We start from the raw sequence: 22,603 nt of genomic DNA on the forward strand, positions 1-22,603 counted from the left end.
ATCGCCGGGGGAGCCATCCCGGATTTGCACCAGGGCCCGACGGCCCCCGGTCGTTTTTGGGGGGGTTTCCCGGCTGGTTCGGAGGTCAGATTAGGTTAGGTTGGTGGTGCCTGGGCTGGGCCGGGCCGTCTTGAATATTGAGTGAGAAGAGAGCTGTGATTTAATTAGAATATCAAGAGTTATGTTTCATCTGATTACAAGAACGGATATGATGTCTTCTCACCTTACCGATTATCGAACTCAAGTTGTGATGGCTTACAAGTCTTTTAAGATCCGTGGGAGGATTACTGCATAAAGCACAACTCGACGACTGCACCCGTTGAAGTTCGGTTTTGAGTGAACAAATGAAGGTGGTATTGATATTATATATTACATGATTATCCGTAGGGGAGAAACGTCCCGCATTGCGACTTGCGCAAGAGAAACTCGCGAGGGGTCTCCGTACAATGAGTGGCTAAGGTTGAGGGTATTATCCGTATCCAAGCAATTTCAGTTTCCCCTCAACGCCGTACAATAACATAGGAAAAGGAAGAGTCCAAGACAAAAGAGAAAAATGGGGTGGCTGGGGAAAGCCGTGGTTGAAGCAGTCTGGAAGAGAATCTTTTAGCCGCCGCCGACGTTGGCGTTGACCGTGGCGAGGCCGAAGATGCGGAGGTTCAGGCAAGCGGAGACGGCGGAGTTGGTCAAGCCGGCCTGCAAGCACTCGGTGGCGATGGGCTGCGTCAACAAGGGGCCAAGGTTCAGGAGACACTGCACCAGGTTGGGGGCATCGACCGTGACCAATGCGCCGTTGTTCACGTCGGCCCCGAGGTTGATACAGGCCGTCGGAGGACCCGTGAGACACTGCTTCTGGATGCAGGTAGTGTAACTGTCCGTCGATCCTCCAAGTAGGGCGCTCAACGTGCCGGCGAGATCGGTGAGGGTACAAGTGAGGAACTTCGTGAGATCTGATACCGTTGTGCCGAGGGCGTTGACCGTCTGGGCGACTCGGCAGGCGTCTAGGTTGACCTGGAGCTGGCTCGGGGAAAGCGTGATATCCAGCAGATTGCCGCAGGCCACAGGAGCTTGAGGACAGGTGAGCCCCGTCGCGCCGCCGGGACAGATGAGGCGGCCGGCCGAGGCGAGCGTCTGGCCGAGGGGGAGGCGGAGGGCGCCCTCGATACACTGGAGAACAGACAAGCTACCGAGGGCGACTCTCTGGCTAGAGGCGCAGTTGGTGACGCCGGTGGTCTGGTTGAAGACGCCGAGGGTCCTGATGCAGAGGTTGGCGTTGGCCTGGACCGCCGTGTTGGCCACGTCGGCCGCGAGGTTGGCGCAGACGGTGGGCAATCTCGGGATACACGTCGAGGCCAGCCTTTGCTGCAGGCACTGGGCGTGGTTGAAGCCGAGGAGACTGCCGACCAGCGCCGTGAGGAGGTCCGGCGTGAGACAGGCCTCGACGCCGGGGAGGTTGGCGCTCGTCCCGAGGGCCCCTCGGCAAGCCTGGATCTCGGCTGGCGTGTAGGTGACCTTCTCCTGCACCGCGGCCAGGCCCGGGACGAGGCTGACCCATCTGTACCCGACGAGCCCCGTACACTGGGGCGGCAGCGTGACGCTTGTGGCGCAGGCCGGTGACGCCGTGGCCGTCGGTGACGGAATACAGCCGGACGGCGAGGTGGGCACGAGGGATGCCGAGCGGATGGCCGTCTGCTGCAACACCGTGTTGCCCGTCGTGATGGTCCGCGTCCCGGTGAAGGTCCCCGTGACGCCCGTGAGGACCGTCGTGTACGATGTGCTCGTCGGCAGGGCCGTCTGCGCGACGACCGTCCTCGTGACCCCGGTGCCGGAGAGCGTTGTCGTCGAGATTCCGGTGAAGGTGCCCGTGACGCCCGAGGTGACGGTGACGTAGACGAGGCTTGGGAGAGCCGTCTGGAGGACGACGGTGCCGACGTTTCCGACGGCAGAAAGGGTAGTTGTTGAGGTACCGGTGAAAGTTCCTGTCACACCCGAGGTAACGGTCACGTACGATATGCTGGGGATCGCCGTCTGGAGAACGACAGTGCCCAGGCCGCCACCGGTAACCGGTAGCGTCGTCGTCCGGGTGCCCGTGAAGGATCCGGTGACGCCGCTGGTGACGGTCGTGAATCCCGTCGGGATGGCAGTTTGAAGAATGACCGTTCCAAGGCCTCCGACGGCCGAGATCGTTGATGTCTGCGTACCGGTGAACGCGCCCGAAACGCCGGTGATGAGCGTCGTGTACGAGACGGGAATCGCCGTCTGCACCAAAACGGTGCCGATGGTGCCGGAGACGGGGAGAGTCGACGTCTGGGTGCCGGTGAAGGTGCCGAAAACGCTCGTGAAGATGGTCGTGTACGAGGTGGCCGGCGGGACCGCCGTCTGGAGAACGACGGTGCCCAACGTGCCGGTGATGGGCAGAGTAATCGTCGACGTGCCGGTGAACGTGCCGGGGATGCCGCTGGTGACGGTGGTGAATCCCGTGGTGACGGCCGGCGGGATGGCCGTCTGTAACACGACCGTTCCGAGCGTGCCCGAGACCGGCAGAGTAGTCGTCGATGTGCCGGTGAACGTGCCAGGGACGCCGCTGGTGACGGTGGTGAAGCCCGTGGTGACGACCGGCGGGACCGCCGTCTGGAGAACGACGGTGCCCAGCGTGCCGGTGATGGGCAGAGTGGTCGTCGATGTGCCGGTGAACGTGCCGGGGATGCCGCTGGTGACGGTGGTGAATCCCGTGGTGACGGCCGGCGGGATGGCCGTCTGTAACACGACCGTTCCGAGCGTACCCGAGACCGGCAGTGTCGTCGTCCGAGTGCCAGTGAAGCTGCCGCTGACACCGGAGACCACCGTTGTGTATCCGGTCGTGGCGGGAGGGATCGCCGTCTGCAAGAGGACAGTGCCCAGCGTTCCGATGAACGGCGGCGTGATCGTCGACGTGCCGGCGAATGTTCCCGGCACGCCCGTAACCTGAGTGACGTACGATGTGACTGGCAGAGCGGGCAGGGCGGTCTGGATGACGACGGTTGCGATGCTGCCAACTCCAGGCACAGTGGAAGTGATAGGACCGGTAAGTCCAACCACGCCGCTGAAGATTGTGGTATACGATGTAACAACAGGGAGAGCCGTCTGGATGACGACGGTGGCAACGCTGCCAGCTCCAGGCAGCGTGGAAGTGAGCGGACCTGTAAGTCCAACCACGCCGCTGAAGACCGTGGTGTACGAGGTGACAATCGGGAGGGCTGTCTGGATGACCACAGTTCCAAGGCTGCCGACTCCGGGCAACGTCGATGTGACAGGTCCCGCAAGTCCAGGAACACCACTGAACACCGTAGTGTAAGAGGTAACAACTGGCAGAGCAGTCTGGATGAGAACGGTGGCCAGGTTCCCGCTTGCTGGCAGAGTCGACGTGAGAGGTCCGGCAAGCCCAACAACACCGCTGAAGACTGTGGTGTAGGAGGTGACAACCGGCAGGGCGGTCTGGATGACCACGGTAGCAACGTTTCCAGTTGCGGGCAACGTGGAAGTCACTGGGCCAACAAGCCCGGTCACTCCACTGAAGACGGTGGTGAAGGAGGTGGCAACTGGGAGCGCCGTCTGGATGACGACGGTGACAACGCTGCCGCCTCCAGGCAACGTGCTTGTCACCGGGGCTACGAGCCCAGTGACACCGCTGAAGACTGTAACATACGACGTAACAACCGGGAGGGCAGTCTGGATAAGAACAGTGGCAAGGTTTCCGGAGCCGGGCAGCGTGCTTGTGACGGGGCCTGCAAGACCGGTGATCCCACTGAAGACCGTGACGTATGAAGTGACGACGGGCAGGGCAGTCTGAATAACGACCGTCCCGAAACCGCCGACTCCTGGCAACGTGGATGTGACGGGGCCGGCAAGACCAGTGACACCACTGAAAACAGTAGTGTATGAAGTAACCACAGGCAATGCCGTCTGGATGACAACAGTCGCCAGGTTTCCGGATGCTGGAAGGGTAGTCGTAAGCGGGCCGGCAAGACCGGTGACACCGCTGAAGACCGTTGTGTATGATGTGATGACAGGCAGGGCAGTCTGGATAACGACCGTCCCGAAACCGCCGATTCCTGGCAACGTAGACGTGATGGGACCGGCAAGCCCAGTGACACCACTGAAAACTGTGGTATAGGAAGTGACCACAGGCAAGGCCGTTTGTATAACGACAGTCGCCAGATTTCCAGATGCCGGGAGGGTAGATGTAAGGGGGGCAACAAGGCCAGTAACGCCGCTGAAAACCGTCGTGTAAGAGGTGACAACAGGTAAGGCAGTTTGAATAACGACGGTTGCCAGGTTTCCGGATGCTGGAAGGGTGGACGTAAGCGGGCCGGCAAGGCCGGTGACACCACTGAAAACAGTAGTGTATGAAGTAACCACAGGCAATGCCGTCTGGATGACAACAGTCGCCAGGTTTCCGGATGCTGGAAGGGTAGACGTAAGCGGGCCGGCAAGGCCGGTGACACCGCTGAAGACTGTGGTATAAGATGTAACCACAGGCAAAGCTGTTTGTATAACAACGGTTGCCAGGTTTCCAGACGCTGGAAGGGTGGAGGTAAGGGGCCCAGCAAGGCCAGTAACGCCGCTGAAAACCGTCGTGTAGGAGGTGACAACAGGTAAGGCAGTCTGGATGACAACAGTCGCCAGATTTCCTGTTGCTGGCAACGTGGAAGTGAGCGGAGCACCAACAAGACCAGTGATGCCACTGAAAACAGTGGTGTAGGAGGTGACCACTGGCAAGGCAGTCTGAATAACAACCGTCCCAAAACCGCCACTTCCTGGCAGCGTGCTTGTGACTGGCCCGGCAAGGCCAGTGATGCCGCTGAAAACTGTGGTGTATGATGTGACCACGGGCAAAGCCGTTTGTATAACAACAGTCGCCAGGTCTCCCGTCGCCGGCAGTGTGGAAGTGATTGGAGCACCAACAAGGCCAGTGACGCCGCTGAAAACAGTGGTATAGGATGTAACAACAGGCAAGGCAGTTTGAATAAGAACTGTTCCAAAGCCGCCGCTTCCTGGCAGTGTGCTTGTGACCGGCCCGGCAAGGCCAGTAATGCCGCTGAAAATCGTCGTGTATGACGTGGCAATGGGCAGCCCGGTCTGAATAACGACAGTCGCGATGCTGCCGGTCGCCGGCAGAGTGCTCGTGACGAGGCCGCTGAGGCCAGTCACGCCGCTGAACAGCGTTGTGTACGAGGTGACGACAGGCAAAGCAGTCTGGATAAGAACAGTTGCTAGGTTTCCGGTTGCCGGCAGTGTTGACGTGATGGGGACGCCAGTGAGGCCGACAACACCGCTGAAGACCGTCGTGTATGACGTGACGATGGGCAGAGCAGTCTGGATAACCACGGTTGCGAGATCTCCCGTTGCCGGGAGGGTCGATGTAAGCGGGGCTCCAACAAGGCCAGTAACGCCGCTGAAAACCGTCGTGTAGGAGGTGACAACAGGCAAGGCAGTTTGGATAACAACTGTTGCCAGGTTTCCAGTTGCTGGAAGTGTTGACGTGAGTGGAGCGCCGACGAGACCAGTGATACCACTGAAAACCGTTGTGTAAGATGTAACAACGGGCAGGGCAGTTTGAATAACAACTGTCGCCAAGTTTCCGGTTGCCGGGAGGGTGGACGTGAGCGGAGCTCCGACGAGACCCGTGACGCCGCTGAAGACCGTTGTAAACGAGGTAACCACGGGCAACGCGGTCTGGATAACAACAGTAGCAAGATCTCCAGTTGCCGGAAGGGTTGATGTAAGCGGAGCTCCAACAAGACCAGTAACGCCGCTGAAAACCGTTGTGTAAGAGGTGACGATAGGCAGACCAGTTTGAATGACGACGGTTGCCAGGTTTCCAGTTGCGGGGAGAGTCGATGTGATAGGAGCACCAGTAAGACCTGCGACGCCGCTGAAGATGGTGGTAAATGAAGTGGCCACAGGAAGGGCCGTCTGGATAACCACAGTCGCCAGGTTTCCAGTTGCTGGAAGGGTGGACGTGAGCGGTGCTCCAACCAGACCCGTGACACCGCTGAAGACAGTTGTGAACGAGGTGACCACGGGTAGGGCAGTCTGGATGACAACCGTTGCCAGATCTCCTGTTGCCGGCAACGTGGAAGTGAGCGGGCCTGCAAGACCAGTGACGCCGCTGAAGATGGTGGTATAGGAGGTGACCACGGGTAAGGCCGTCTGGATGACGACGGTAGCAATGCTGCCAGTTGCCGGAAGAGTGGATGTGAGCGGAGCGCCAGGGAGACCAATGACGCCGCTGAAGACTGTGGTGTATGATGTGACCACAGGCAGGGCAGTCTGGATGACAACCGTGGCCAGATCTCCCGTGGCCGGCAGCGTGGAGGTGAGCGGAGCACCGACAAGGCCGACGACGCCGCTGAAGACGGTGGTGTACGAAGTGACGACGGGCAACGCGGTCTGGACGACGACGGTTGCGAGAGTGCCCGTCGCCGGGAGGGTGGAGGTGAGCGGACCGGCGAGACCAGTGACGCCGCTAAAGACTGTGGTGTAGGAGGTGACGAAAGGCAGAGCCGACTGGACGAGGACGGTGCCGAGCGTGCCGGAGACGGGCAGAGTTGTCGTCTGCAGGCCGGCAAAGTTGCCCTGGATTCCGGTGAAGATCGTCGTGTACGAGGTGACGGGGACGACGGGCAGGGCCGTCTGGATGACCACCGTCGCGAGGGTGCCGGTGGCCGGGAGGGTCGAGGTGAGAGGTCCGGTGAGACCCGTGATGCCGCTGAAGACGGTCGTGTACGAGGTGACCGGGTTGGGGATGGCAGTTTGCTGGAGAACGGTTCCAATAGTACCCGTGACCGGCAGAGTCGAGAACCGGGTGCCGAGGAATGTCTCACCAAGGACACCGGTGGGAATGGTGACATATGAAGTGACTGGGTCCGGAATGGCGGTTTGCTGCAACACAGTACCGATGGTGCCGGTAACTGGCAGGGTTGAGAACCGAGTGCCGAGGAACGTCTCGCCGAGAATACCGGTGGGAATGGTGACGTATGAGGTGACTGGATCCGGGATCGCAGTCTGTTGCAACACGGTACCGATGGTGCCAGTAACCGGCAGGGTTGAGAACCGAGTGCCGAGGAACGTCTCGCCGAGAATACCGGTGGGAATGGTGATATATGAGGTGACTGGGTCGGGGATGGCTGTTTCTTGCAATACCGTACCAATGGTTCCTGTGACCGGAAGCGTGGTGAGCCGGGTCCCGATGAACGTGGCCCCGAGAACACCGGTTGGGATGGTGATATATGAAGTGACTGGATCCGGGATCGCAGTCTGCTGCAATACGGTTCCAATAGTCCCCGTAACTGGCAGAGTCGAGAACCGGGTGCCGAGGAACGTCTCGCCGAGAACACCGGTGGGAATAGTGATGTACGAGGTGACCGGCACAATATCGGGGATGGCCGTCTCCAGAAGGACGGTGCCAATGGTTCCGGTGACGGGCAGGGTTGTCACCCTCGTGCCGGCAAAGGTCACGCCGGTCACGCCGGTAAGGATCGTCGTGTACAGCGTTGTGCCGGGGCTGGGGATGGCCGTCTGGAGCACCACGGTGACGAGCCCCGGGTTGCTGGCGTCGGGCGGCAGCGTCGTCGTCTGCGTGCCGGAGAACCCGCCAAAGATTCCGGTTATGATAGTCACGTACGAGGTGTTGATGACGATGACGGACGAGGTCGAGGACAAGCTGGTGGAGGATGGCAGAGCCGTCTGGAGCACGACCGTAGCCACGCCGCCGCTTCCGACCAAGGGCAGCGTGGACGTCTGCGTGCCGGTGAAGGATCCCGGCACGCCGATCAGGAGTGTCGTGTAAGAAACCACAGGGAGGGCGGTCTGGAGGAGGACAGTCGCCACGTTGCCGGGGCCGACGACGGGAAGCGTGGATGTCTGGGTGCCGGTGAAGTCCCCGGCGATGCCCGTGACCAGGGTCGTGTAACTGAGGCTCGTCGTGGGGATGGGCGTCTGCAGAACGACGGTTCCGAGGCCGTCGGCGCCGGTGCCCGGCAGAGTTGTCGTCTGGGTTCCGGTGAAATCCCCGATGATGCCGCTGAAGATGGTTGTGTACGATGTGGCCAGCGGAAGTGCTGTTTGCAGGACGACGGTCCCAAGACCGTTTGGACCGGTGCCGGGCAGAGTTGTTGTTTGTGTTCCGGTAAAGGCGCCGCCGATGATACCGCTGAAGACGGTGGTATAAGAGGTGGCAAGTGGAAGTGGTGTCTGTAAGACAACAGTTCCGAGTCCGTTTGGACCGGTGCCGGGCAGAGTCGTCGTCTGCGTTCCGGTAAAGGCGCCGCCGACGATACCACTGAAGACAGTTGTATAGGAGGTGGCCAGCGGGAGTGCCGTCTGGAGAACGACCGTGGCCAAGCCGTCGGCGCCGGTGCCGGGCAGAGTCGTCGTCTGTGTCCCGGTAAAGGCGCCGCCGACGATACCGCTGAAGATAGTCGTGTACGATGTAGCCAGCGGGAGTGCTGTTTGCAGGACGACAGTTCCAAGTCCGTTTGGACCGGTGCCGGGCAGAGTTGTTGTCTGTGTCCCGGTAAAAGCACCGCCGATAATACCGCTGAAGACGGTCGTGTAGGAGGTGGCCAGCGGAAGAGCCGTCTGCAGAACGACGGTTCCGAGGCCGTCGGCACCAGTTCCGGGCAGAGTTGTTGTCTGGGTTCCGGTAAAGGCGCCGCCGACGATACCACTGAAGACAGTTGTATAGGAGGTGGCCAGCGGGAGTGCCGTCTGGAGAACGACCGTGGCCAAGCCGTCGGCGCCGGTGCCGGGCAGAGTCGTCGTCTGTGTCCCGGTAAAAGCGCCGCCGACGATACCGCTGAAGACGGTCGTGTAAGATGTGGCCAGCGGGATGGCGGTCTGAAGAAGAACAGTACCGAGGCCATTGGCACCGATGCCAGTCAGAGTCGTCGTCTGAGTGCCCGTGAACGCTCCGGGCACGCCAGTAACTAGAGTCGTGTAAGAAAGGGCCGCCGGGACGGTCGTCTCGAGAACGACGGTGACCAAACCGTCGGGGCCAACACCCGGAAGCGTCGTGGTGCGGGTTCCGGTAAAGGATCCCACGACACCGGTCGAAATCGTAGTGTATGAGGTGATGCTCGCCGAGGGGATGGCTGTCTGGAGAAGGACGGTGGCCGTGACGCCGAAACCGATGCCGATGCTGGGGATGGACAGGACGGGCAGAGTGGTCGTCTGAGTCCCGGTGAAGGAACCGAAGATGCCGGTGACGATAGTGATGTACACGGTGCTGACGCTGGCGGTGGGTATTACGGTAGGCAGAGCCGTCTGGATGATAACAGTGGCAACTCCGTCGGCGCCGGCAGGAAGCGTGCTTGTCTGAGGTCCAGCCAACGTGCCAGGGATACCGGTGAAAACAGTCGTGTAGGACGTCGGGCTGGCAGTGGGAAGGGCACTCTGGACGAGCACCGTGGCGACGCCGTCGGGCCCGGCCGGTAGAGTGCTGGTCTGCAGTCCGATGAAGGCTCCCGGGACACCCGTGAACACCGTCGTGTATGAGATGCTGGACGACGACGACAACGACGACGGGATCGCGCTCTGGACGACCACGGTGACCACTCCGTCGGGGCCGGCAGGCAACGTGGTGGTCTGAGGCCCGACAAAGGGGCCAGACACGCCCGAGAAGATGGTTGTGAACGACACGCTCGCCGGGGACGACGTCGGTGTAGAGGTGCCGGTGACTTGTACGATGACGGTCCCAATGCCCGAGCCGACAGCGGGGACCGAGAAAGTCGTTGCGACGGAGCCGGTGATGGTGATGGTTGTGAAAGGATCGGCGGCCCCGCTGGGGCTGGCGGTCGGGGTCTGGATGACGACGGTAGGGGTGCCGGTAGAATCGGCCGCCGGCAGAGTGAATGTCGACGCAACCGGGCCCCCAGAGGTGACTGTGATAAAGGCTCCGGGGCTTGCCGGGAGAGTGGGCGTCTGGATAATGACGGTGCCGACCCCGCCGATGACTGCTGGCAGAACGGTGCTTGTTGCGGCAACCGGGCCGCCCGTCGTGATGGTTGTGAAGGAGACGCCGCCGAGGCTCGGCGTGGGCTCGGACACGATGACGGATACCACGCCATCGGGACCCGTGGTGACGGCCGTTGCCGGGAGAGATCCGGTGCCGGGGACGGTGGTGAAGACTGTGGTCGGCGTGATGGGGCTCTGGCCGGAAGTCGTGGGCTCGAGGAAGATGACAGAGACGACGCCGTCTGGGCCGGTGACGGTTGTAGTTGCTGGCAAAGCGGCGGTGCCACGAGAAGTTGTAAAGACCGTTGTCGGGGCTCCGGGGCTGGAAGTTGCCGGCTCGAGGAAGATAATGGAGACCACTCCGTCTGAGCCGGTGACGGTTGTGGTTGCCGGCAGGGCGGCAGTGCCACGAGAAGTTGTGAAGACGGTGGTCGGGTTGACTGGCGTCTGTGTTGGCGTCTGGACAATGACGGACACGACTCCATCGGGCCCGGTAACGGTCGTTGTGGCCACTCCGGAGCCGGTGCCGGCGGCCGTCGTGAAGACTGTTGTCGGGGCTCCGGGGCTGGAAGTTGCCGGCTCGAGGAAGATAACGGAGACCACTCCGTCTGGTCCGGTAACGGTTGTAGTTGCCGGCAGAGCGGCGGTGCCACGGGAAGTTGTGAAGACGGTGGTCGGGTTGACTGGAGTCTGCGTCGGGGTCTGGACAATGACGGAGACGACTCCGTCGGGGCCGGTGACAGTCGTCGTGGCCACGCCGGAGCCGGTGCCGGCGGCCGTCGTGAAGACCGTTGTAGGGCCTCCGGCGCTGGATGTCGGGGTCTGAAGAATGACCGAGACCACTCCGTCGGCGCCGGTGACTGTTGTGGTCTGAGGCAACGGCCCTGTACCCGCAGTAGTGACGAAGACGGTTGAAAGAGCCTGTCCGGAGGTCGTAGGAGTCTGCAGGATAACCGAGACAACACCGTCAGGGCCGGTGACCGTGGTCGTGGCCACGACAGATCCAGTGCCAGGGGCTGTTGTGAAGACTGTCGAAAGAGCCTGTCCAGAAGTTGTGGGAGTCTGAAGGATGACAGAGACAACGCCATCAGGACCGGTGACTGTTGTCGTCTGGGGCACGAGACCAGTACCGGGAGCCGTGGTAAAGACCGTAGAGGGTGCTTGGCCAGATGTTGTGGGAGTCTGAAGAATAACAGAAACAACTCCATCGGGGCCAGTGACCGTAGTTGTCTGAGGTACAAGTCCGGTTCCAGGCGCTGTGGTGAAAACTGTGGATAGTGCTTGACCAGACGTGGTGGGAGTCTGAAGGATGACAGACACAACGCCATCTGGACCAGTGACTGTTGTTGTCTGAGGCACAAGGCCAGTACCAGGAGCTGTAGTGAAGACTGTAGAGACAGCTTGGCTAGACGTAGTAGGGGTCTGCAAAATAACAGAAACAACTCCGTCAGGGCCAGTAACAGTAGCCGTCTGCGGCACAAGACCAGTTCCAGGAGCCGTGGTGAAGACGGTAGAGAGTGCTTGGCCAGATGTCGTAGGAGTCTGCAGAATGACAGACACAACGCCATCAGGGCCAGTGACCGTAGTCGTCTGCGGCACAAGACCAGTTCCAGGAGCCGTGGTGAAGACGGTAGAGAGTGCTTGGCCAGATGTCGTAGGAGTCTGCAGAATGACAGACACAACGCCATCAGGGCCAGTGACCGTAGTCGTCTGCGGCACGAGGCCGGTTCCAGGGGCTGTGGTGAAAACAGTGGTGCCCGAGGGGCCGGAAGTAGGAGTCTCGACAATGACGGAGACAACTCCATCCGCGCCAGTGACCGTAGTCGAGGTCGGCAAGAGACCGGTTCCAGGCCTCGTGGTGAACACGGTGCTTCCGGGGATGCCGGACGTGGGAGTCTGGACAATGACAGAGACAACGCCATCTGCGCCGGTGACGGTGGTCGTCTGAGGCACAAGGCCGGTGCCCGGAGCGGTCGTGAAGACGGTGGACGGGGTGACCGACGGCAGGCTGCCCGAGGTGGTGGGGGTCTGGATGATGACGAGACCGACGCCCGTGGAGTCCGTCGGCAGGATCGTCGTCGTCGCCGGCACGAGACCTGAGTATCCGCTCGTGACGGTCGAGAAGACAACAGGGACATCGACAACGACGGTGGCCGGCAGGCCGGAGATCGCCGGCGGGATCGTTGTGGTGCCGGCCGAGGACGCACCGAAGCGTGTCGTCGTGATCTCGGAGACGGTGGCTCCGGGCAGCTGGACAAAGACGGTGGTCTGGTCGCCGGGTTGGGCTGGAGTACCGGTCGAGACGAGGGTCACGGAGCCGGCGTACGTGTTGAAGACGGTCGTCAGGCCGCCGGCGCCTGTTGACGACGCCGAGAGGGACTCGGGCACCTGTACCAGGATCGTCTGAATGCCGTCGGGGCCAATGGGTAGAGTCGACGTCGCCAAGGCCGAGAGACCCGGGATCGTCGTCGTGGCGAACCTGAGGATTCGGGGGGCGCCAACGAGCACCGTGACAACATCGCCAGGCCGAGACACGGGAAGCGTGGTGATCTGCGTGGCGGACGCCGTGATGAAGGTCGTGATGGTCGTGTAGGAGACGGCATCGGACACGCTCGCCGACGGCGTGGTCGAAGCAACGTTGGTCGGGATCTGGATGAAGACGGTGCCGGGGAGACCGGAGGCGGCCGGCTCGACGGTCTGGGACAGCGTGACGGAGCCGGCGTAGCCAGTGGTGACGGTGATGTACGAGACGAAGACCTGGCTGATGGAGGTCGTGGGAGAAGCCGTCGAAGTGGGAACCTGGACAATGACCGTGGCCAGCCCGTCGGCGCCGGTGGCGGTGCCGATGAGAGTCTGGAGGAACGTTCCGTCGTAGCCACTCGTAACTGTGGTGTATGAAAGACCGGGGACCGTGGTCGACGGCGAGGGAGCGACGGCAGTCGAGCCTGTTGGGACTTGTACGATGACCGTCGCAAGGCCGTCGGCTCCGGTGGCGGTGCCGATGAGCGTCTGGAGGGCCGATCCGCCATATCCGCTGGTGACGGTTGTGTAAGAGAGGCCAGGAAGTGTGGTTGAAGGCAACAACGCAGTCGGGGTTTGGATAACCACAGTAGCAAGACCATCAGGTCCAGTAGCCGTTCCGATAAGCGTTTGAAGAACAGAACCGCCATAACCGCTTGTGACTGTGGTGTATGAAAGACCAGGAAGTGTGGTTGAAGGCAACGCAGTCGGGGTTTGGATAACTACAGTAGCAAGACCGTCAGGCCCAGTGGCCGTTCCAATGAGCGTCTGCAAAACAGAACCGTCATAACCGCTTGTGACTGTTGTGTAAGAGAGGCCAGGGGCGATAGTCGGCGTTTGGATAACCACTGTGGCGAGTCCATCGGCGCCGGTGGCAGTTCCAATGAGAGTCTGGAGAACAGAGCCTCCGTAACCGGTTGTGACTGTTGTGTATGAGAGACCAGCAAGTGTGGTTGAGGGAGACGCCGCAAGAGTGGGAGTCTGGATAACCACCGTGGCCAAGCCATCTGCACCAGTGGCCGTCCCGACGAGGGTCTGGAGCACAGAACCGTCGTACCCACTGGTGACGGTTGTGTAAGAAAGCCCCGGGACCGTCGTCGGCGTCTGGATAACAACCGTTGCCAAGCCGTCGGCGCCGGTGGCCGTGCCGATAAGGGTCTGGAGGACGGAGCCACCGTAGCCGCTCGTGACCGTCGTGTAGGACAGTCCTGGAACGGTCGTCGGAGTCTGAATAATAACAGTCGCGAGGCCATCGGCGCCGGTGGCCGTGCCAATAAGAGTCTGGAGGACGGAGCCGCCGTAGCCGCTGGTCACGGTCGTATAAGACAGTCCTGGAACGGTCGTCGGAGTCTGGATAACAACCGTTGCCAAACCATCTGCGCCAGTGGCCGTACCGATGAGAGTTTGGAGGACGGAGCCGCCATACCCGCTGGTCACGGTGGTGTATGAGAGTCCTGGCACCGTTGAAGAAGGCGAAGTGATACCAGCAGTGGGCGTTTGGATGACAACAGTGGCAAGGCCGTCAGGTCCCGTGGCGGTACCGATGAGAGTCTGGAGCAAAGAGCCTCCATAACCGCTGGTAACGGTTGTGTACGAGAGACCTGGAGCCAAGGTCGGCGTCTGGATAACAACGGTAGCCAGGCCGTCGGCCCCCGTGACGGTGCCGATGAGGGTCTGAAGCACAGAGCCGCCGTACCCACTGGTGACCGTGGTGTAAGACAAGCCGGGGATGGTTGACGAAGGCGATGTGATGCCGGCGGTAGGCGTTTGGATGACAACGGTGGCCAAACCATCGGCACCTGTGGCCGTTCCAATAAGCGTCTGAAGCACAGAACCACCGTAGCCACTGGTAACCGTCGTGTAAGACAGGCCGGGGATGGTCGACGAAGGCGATGTAATGCCGGCAGTGGGCGTCTGGATGACAACGGTTGCCAAGCCATCGGCGCCTGTGGCGGTGCCGATGAGGGTCTGGACAACCGAGCCTGCGTATCCAGTAGTGACAGTGGTGTACGCAAGACCAGGCAGAACTGTTGCAGTTGGGGTTTGAATAACAACAGTGGCCAGACCGTCGGCCCCAGTGGCCGTTCCAATAAGCGTCTGAAGAACAGAGCCGCCATAACCGCTGGTGACTGTAGTGTATGACAGACCTGGGATTGTTGACGAGGGCGATGTGATGCCGACGGTGGGCGTCTGGATGACAACAGTAGCCAAACCATCGGCGCCGGTTGATGTGCCAACAAGAGTCTGGACAACTGAGCCTGCATATCCAGTAGTGACAGTGGTGTACGCGAGACCAGGAAGAACCGTCGCAGTTGGGATCTGAATAACAACCGTGGCCAGACCATCTGCTCCTGTAGCTGTTCCGATGATAGTCTGGACAATTGAACCCCCGTAACCACTGGTAACAGTCGTGTAGGAAACGCCAGGTAGGACGGTCGCAGTCGGAGTCTGAATAACAACCGTGGCCAAGCCGTCTGCGCCAGTGGCGGTTCCAACGACAGTCTGGACGATTGAGCCTCCATAGCCACTGGTAACAGTCGTGTACGAAACACCAGGCAAGACTGTTACCGTGGGAGTCTGGATCACAACAGTGGCCAGACCATCCGCTCCTGTAGCCGTACCAATAACAGTCTGGACGACTGAGCCTCCGTAACCACTGGTAACGGTGGTGTAAGACAGCCCAGGCAGGACAGTTACCGTGGGAGTCTGGATCACAACGGTGGCCAGGCCGTCGGCTCCAGTGGCCGTTCCAATAACAGTCTGGACAGCCGAGCCGCCATATCCGCTGGTAACGGTCGTGTAAGACAGCCCAGGCAGAACCGTTGCAGTCGGTGTCTGGATAACAACCGTTGCCAGGCCATCCGCGCCGGTAGAAGACCCGACAATGGTCTGAACAACTGAGCCGCCGTAGCCACTCGTGACCGTCGTGTAAGAAAGCCCGGGCAGAAGTGTTGCCGTCGGGGTCTGGATAACCACAGTAACGAGCCCGTCGGCCCCAGTGACCGATCCGGTCGAGGTGGCCGTGACGGATCCACCGTACCCGGAGGTGACGGTGATGAACAGTCCAGGGCTTACCGTGGCGGTTGGAAGCGTGATGGCCGTCGGCGATAGCACGATGACGGTCACGAGACCGTCGGCGCCGGTGAGGGTGCCCGTCTCGGTCGCGATGATGGAGCCGCCGTAGCCGCTGGTCAGGGTCGTGTACTGCGCGCCCAAAGCACTCGTGGCGGTCGGGACCTGCACGACGACCGTCTGGACCGGAGAACCACCGACAGTGCCGAGGGGCAGGCTGGTGGTCTGCGTGACGGATCCGGCGTAGCCGCTTGTGACGGTCGTGAAGAGGATTCCGCTCGCGACCGAGGCCGTGGGCACCTGGACGACGACCGTCTGCACGGGAGATCCGCCGACGGTGGCCAGAGGGAGGCTCGAGGTGAGGGTGACGGAGCCGTCGTAGCCGCTCGTGACGGTCGTGTAAAGGATGCCGCTGGCCAGCGTCGGATCCGGCACCTGCACGATGACGGTGCCGGAGTCTCCGGGGTTGGCCGGCGGGATTGTCGTCGTCGCGGGCACCAGGCCGGTGAAGCCGCCGCTGGTGATGGTCACGTACGATACAGCACCCGCGCTGGCCGAGCTCGTCGGGACTTGGATGATGACGGTACCCAGGCCTCCGGGAACCCCAGGTGCGATGGTTGTGGTCTGGGGCACCGAGCCGGTGAAGGGGCTCGTGATCGTCGTGTATGAGATGCTTGGAGAGGCCAGGACGTTGCTGGGAACTTGGACGATAACCGTTCCGGTTTCCGAGGGTCCCGCGGGGGGGATGGTCGTCGTGAGAGTCACGGAGCCATCGTAAGTGCTGAAGACTGTTGTGAAGAAGCCTCCAGGAGAAACCGAAATACCAGAAGTGGTGAGAGGAACCTGAATAACCACCGTTCCAGTTCCATCTCCGGCCGCCGGGCCGAACGTGCTCGTGACCGGGATGGAACCCGAGTAGAAGCTGACGATGGTGGTGTAGACGACGCTGGCGCTGCCTGTCGGGCTCGGCGTGGCCAGGACGTTGGGGAGGTTGACGATAACAGTTCCAACATTGGCAGGATCGCCGCTGGATGGCTCGATCGTGGTCGTGCCAGCCACGGATCCGGTGCCGGTGCTGAAGATGGTGGTGTAAGACCGGCTCGCCGCTCCGGTGGGGTCGGTAGAAGTGGGGCCGATCGGAGGGATATCGGTCGATGTGGGGCCGTCGCTCTCGGTCGTCGTCTGGGACTCCGGGACCTCGACAATGACGGCGAAGACGCTGTTTGTGTCATCCGGGTCAGGAGGAAGAGTCGTTGTTCTGGTGACGGAGCCACTGTATCCTCTCGTGATGGTCGTATAGCTGGTCGTGGGGCCCCCGGAAGTGGCCGACGACGTGGGAAGAGAGGTCGGGATCCCAGAGGTAGCCGGTAAGGCCGATGACGAGGTTCCAGAGGTCGGAACTTGCACGATGACGGTGCTGACGCCGTTTGTATCTTGCGGGTCAGGGGGGATAGTCGTGGTCTGCGTGACGGAACCGCTGTATCCACTTGTAATTGTTGAGAGGCTGGCGGGCAATGCGGTGATGCTTGTAGAAGTAGCCGAGATAGAAGTCTCAGTAGACAAGACCCCGGAAGAAGCTGTCGTGACAGCAGGCTCAAAGATGATGACCGTGCCGACAGTATCAGTGCCCGATGGTGCAGCGGTAGAGACGAGAAGCTGCGAGCCGGCGTAAGTGCTCGTAACGGTGGTGTACGACGAGATGCCAGGGATGGACACGCTGGAGCTCGGTACAAGCAGTATGACGGTCCCAACGGAATCTGTGCCGGCGGGGGCCTGTGTCGAGGTCGACAGAAGAGACCCGGCGTAGGTGCTGATGACAGTCGTGTAAGAGATTGTGACGCTGGGCGCCGCGGTAGCCGTGGGCTCCAGGATGACGACGGTGCCGACAGTATCGGTTCCGGTTGGGAAGATGGTGGACGTCGACTCGACCACGCCGGTGTATCCGCTCGTAATAGTCGTGAAGCTGGCTGAGACAGCGCTCGTGGGCACGAGAATGATGACGGCGCCGACCGTCTCTGTGCCCGTAGGCAGCACCGTGGACGTCGAAGTCGTCGATCCGGTGTACCCACTGGTGACGGTGATGAACAGGCCGGGAGAGGCGCTGATAGTAGACGTCGGCTCAAGAATAATGACGGTGCCCGCATCATCGGTGCCCGTGGGCAGGACCGTCGTCGCCGAGGGAACCAAGCCGGTGTAGGTGCTGGTGATGGTGACGAACGAGATACTGCGGGAGGACGTGTCGATCGGGGAGCTGGGAACGAGAACGATCACGCTGGATTCTCCTGACGGGCCGACGGCAATGGTCGTGGTCTGGGTCACTGAGCCGCCGTAGGTGCTGGTTAGCACGTTGGGGAGAGCGGCCGAAGGAGTGGTTGAGGCACTCGGGACCAAAATAACTGTTGAACCACCGGCCAAGGTCGAGGTCAAGGTGACAGATCCATCGTAGGTGCTGGTCAGCACGTTAGGCGCAACTGATGGAGTAGTTGAAGCGCTTGGCACCAAAACAACTGTTGATCCACCAGGCAATGTTGAGGTCAACGTGATGGACCCGTCGTAGGTACTTGTTAGCACGTTGGGAAGAGCCGTAGGAGTGGTGGAGGCACTCGGGACCAGGATGACGGTCGAGCCACCAGGCAATGTCGAGGTCAAGGTGATGGATCCATCGTAAGTGCTGGTCAGCACGTTGGGTGCAACTGAAGGACTGGTCGAGGCACTCGGGACCAAGATGACGGTCGAGCCACCAGGCAATGTCGAGGTCAAGGTGACAGATCCATCGTAGGTGCTGGTCAAGATGCCGGGGAGAGTTGCTGAAGCACTCGGGACCAGAATGACCGTTGACCCGCCGGGCAATGTTGAAGTCAACGTGACCGACCCGTCGTAAGTACTGGTCAGCACGTTGGGGAGAGCTGCTGAAGGAGTAGTTGAAGCGCTTGGCACCAGGATGACGGTCGAACCATCGGACAACGTCGATGTCAATGTGACAGAGCCACCGTACGTGCTGGTCAAGACGTTCGGAAGAGCCGTCGATGGAGTGGCAGTGGCACTCGGAACCAGGATGACTGTTGATCCTCCAGGCAACGTAGATGTTGACGTGATGGAGCCATCATAGGTGCTGGTAAGAACGTTCGGCAGAGCAGCGGATGGAGTCGTCGAGCCGCTTGGTACCAGGACAATGGTTGATCCCCCGGGCAACGTCGAAGTCAACGTCACAGACCCGTCGTAAGTGCTGGTCAACACGTTGGGTGCAACTGAAGGACTGCTGATTCCGCTTGTGAGGCTGGGGACAAATACCACTGTTGAGCCAGGTTCGCCGCTGGGTCCAGTAGGGAATACAGAGGTCAAAGTGACAGATCCATCGTACGTGCTGGTCAAGATGTTCGGGTTGCTAGGTGTCGTCGTTGAAGCACCGATGACGCTGGGAACAAAGACAACCGTCGATCCAGGTTCGCCGCTGGGTCCAGTAGGGAATACAGAGGTCAAAGTGACAGATCCATCGTAAGTGCTGGTCAGCACGTTCGGCAAAGCCGGAGTGCTGCTAGCACCAGGGATGCTAGGCACAAAGACGACCGTCGACCCGGGCTGTCCGCTAGGTCCGGCCGGGAAGGTGGACGTAAGAGTGACAGAGCCATCATAGGTGCTCGTGAAGACAATGGGCAGCGCAGCGGTACTGCTAGGAACGAAGACGACCGTGGAGCCAGGCTCGCCGCTGGGTCCAGTCGGGAAGACCGAGGTCAGCGTCACCGAACCGCCGTATGTGCTTGTGAGAACGTTGGGAAGCGCGGGCGTCGTGCTGGGCACAAGAACAACAACAGAACCAGGCTCGCCGGATGGGCCGGCTGGGAACGTGCTCGTGAGAGTGACTGATCCGCCATAAGTGCTGGTGAAGACATTGGGCAGCGGCTGCGTGGAGCTCGGCACCAAAATGACAATCGGACCCGGTTCGCCCGACGGACCTGGCGGAAGGGTTGTCGTTTGCGTGACTGAGCCGCCGTACGTGCTGGTGAAGACATTGGGCAACACAGTTGTCGGGGCGGTCGTCGAGGACGGAACCAAAATGACAATCGGACCAGGCTCGCCCGACGGGCCTGGCGGCAGAGTCGTGGTTTGCGTGACTGAGCCGCCGTATGTGCTGGTGAACACATTCGGCAACGCTGTTGTCGAGGCGGTCGTCGAGGACGGAACCAAGATGACTGTGATGCCAGGCTCTCCAGATGGGCCTGGCGGCAGAGTCGTGGTTTGCGTGATTGATCCGCCGTACGTGCTGGTGAAAACATTGGGCAGGGCTGTCGTTGCTGCGGATGGAACCAAGATCACGGTTGCACCAGGCTCGCCAGACGATCCAGCAGGGAGGGTGGTTGTCAAGGTGACAGAGCCGCCGTATGTGCTGGTGAAGATGTTGGGCAATGCTGTTGTCGAGGCTGCCGGTGACGACGGAACCAGGATGACCGTCGCTCCCGGTTCGCCGGAGGAGCCCGGAGGCAGAGTCGTGGTCAATGTGACCGAGCCACCATACGTGCTGGTAAACACATTGGGCAACGCCGTGGTTGATGAAGGAACCAAGATGACTGTCGCCCCCGGTTCACCAGAAGGACCAGCAGGAAGAGTGGTTGTCAAGGTAACAGAGCCACCGTATGTGCTGGTAAACACATTAGGCAACGCCGTTGTTGATGAAGGGACCAAAATGACTGTTGCTCCTGGTTCTCCAGAAGGACCAGCAGGCAAAGTCGTTGTCAATGTGACCGAGCCACCATATGTGCTGGTGAAGATGTTGGGCAGTGCGGTCGTCGACGAGGGCACCAGGATGACAGTTGCTCCAGGCTCTCCCGATGATCCGGCAGGAAGTGTAGTTGTCAAAGTAACTGAACCACCATACGTGCTCGTGATTGGGCCAGGCAAGCCGCCGCCCGTGGAACTGGGCACCAAGATAATAGTTGCACCAGGCTCGCCCGATGGGCCGGCGGGTAGCGTCGAAGTCAGAGTGACAGAACCGCCGTAGGTGCTTGTCAGGATGTTGGGGAGAGCCGCGCTTGTTGGGCTTGGAACAAGAACCAGAGTGTCTCCGCCAGGAAGCGTGGTGGTTTGAGTGACAGAACCACCATATGTGCTGGTGAACAGGCCCGGAGCCGGTACACCTGTTGAGCTTGGAACGAGGACCAGCGTGCTTCCACCGGGAAGAGTGGTTGTCTGAGTAACAGAACCATCGTAAGTGCTGGTCAGCACATTCGGAAGAGCCGCCGAGGGAGTCGTCGAGGCACTCGGGACAAGGATCAGAGTGTTTCCACCCGCAAGAGTGGTTGTCTGAGTAACCGATCCATCATAGGTGCTGGTGAAAGGACCAGGGACTGGAGCGCCGCCAGTGGAGCTCGGGACAAGAATCAAAGTGCTTCCACCTGCGATGGTAGTCGTCTGAGTGACTGATCCATCATATGTGCTAGTGAAAGGACCGGGGACCGGTACGCCCGTCGAGCTCGGGACCAGCACCAGAGTGTTTCCACCGGGAAGCGTAGTTGTCTGGACGACTGATCCGTCATACGTACTGGTGAAGGGACCAGGAACTGGCGCGCCCGTGGAACTCGGAACAAGAACCAGAGTGCTTCCGCCGGCAAGGGTAGTCGTCTGAGTGACTGAGCCATCGTACGTGCTTGTCAAAACGTTGGGGAGACCAGGCGCAGCCGTTGAGCTGGGAACCAGGATGACTGTAGCAACATCGCCCGAGGGTCCGATGATGGTGGTCGTTTGAGTGATGGAGCCATCGTATGTAGACGTGAACAGGTTGGGGGCTGCAGGTCCGGTTGAACTCGGGACCAAGACCACAGTCGAAGGGTCTCCGGATGGGCCGAGGGGCAAGACGGTAGTCAATGTGACGGAGCCGCTGTAAGTGCTTGTCAAAACGTCGGGGAGAGCGGGAGGTGTCGTGCTAGGCACCAAAACCACAGTTGAAGGGTCGCCAGACGGCCCAAGAGGCAAGACGGTAGTGAGGGTGACAGAGCCGCTATAAGTGCTTGTGAGGACGTTAGGAAGAGCGGCTGATGTTGAGCTGGGCACCAAGATAACAGTCACTGGATCTCCTGAAGGACCCAGAGGCAGTACGGTAGTTGAGGTAACGGAACCGCTGTAAGTGCTCGTCAAGACATTCGGAAGGGCAGCAGTAGTCGAGCTAGGCACCAGGATAACAGTTACTGGATCTCCTGATGGTCCCAGTGGCAAGACCGTGGTTGAGGTAACGGAACCGCTGTAGGTGCTCGTCAAGACATTGGGAAGAGCAGCAGTTGTTGTGCTGGGCACCAAGATGACAGTGACTGGATCTCCTGATGGTCCCAGTGGCAAGACCGTGGTTGAGGTAACGGAACCGCTGTAGGTGCTCGTCAAGACATTGGGAAGAGCAGCAGTTGTTGTGCTGGGCACCAAGATGACAGTGACTGGATCTCCTGATGGTCCCAGTGGCAAGACCGTGGTTGACGTGACGGAACCGCTGTAGGTACTTGTGAGGACGTTTGGCAGAGCAGCAGTTGTTGTGCTGGGCACCAGGATAACAGTTACTGGATCTCCTGATGGTCCCAGTGGCAAGACCGTAGTTGAAGTGACGGAGCCTCCGTACGTAGATGTAAGAACGTTGGGGGCAGCCGGTCCGGTGGTGCTTGGAACCAGTATCACGGTCACTGGATCTCCTGAAGGACCCAGGGGCAAGACAGTAGTTGAAGTGACGGAGCCACCATACGTAGATGTAAGAACGTTGGGGGCGGCTGGACCAGCGGTGCTCGGAACCAGCACAACGGTCTGGGTAATTCCAGAAGGCCCAACAATGGTGGATGTCTGGGTGACCGAGCCATCGTACGTGCTCGTCAAAATGTTGGGGAGGCCGGCCGCAGTTGAGGATGGCACGAGAACCACGACCGCCGGGTCGCCCGAGGGGCCAACAGGCAGAGTCGTCGTAAGAGTGACTGAGCCGCCATATGTGCTGGTGAGGACGTTGGGCAAGCCTGGCGCCGCGGTCGAGCTGGGAACCAGGATGACTGTG

The 22,603-nt window shown here is 60.5% G+C and overlaps 1 protein-coding gene across 1 annotated transcript; it reads right to left on the bottom strand.

The window, feature by feature from the left end:
* Positions 1-342: 342 nt before the first annotated feature.
* Positions 343-21,527, bottom strand: CDEST_03981 (uncharacterized protein). The gene is made up of 2 exons (XM_062920140.1): positions 21,249-21,527; positions 343-21,201 (listed from the first exon to the last, which is right to left on the bottom strand). Exons 1-2 carry the CDS (start codon positions 21,336-21,338, stop codon positions 604-606), a joined length of 20,688 nt encoding a protein of 6,895 aa, XP_062776191.1. The 5' UTR covers positions 21,339-21,527; the 3' UTR covers positions 343-603.
* Positions 21,528-22,603: the final 1,076 nt, after the last annotated feature.

Source organism: Colletotrichum destructivum, chromosome 2 (genome assembly GCF_034447905.1).
Source record: "Colletotrichum destructivum chromosome 2, complete sequence".
Taxonomy (NCBI): domain Eukaryota; kingdom Fungi; phylum Ascomycota; class Sordariomycetes; order Glomerellales; family Glomerellaceae; genus Colletotrichum; species Colletotrichum destructivum.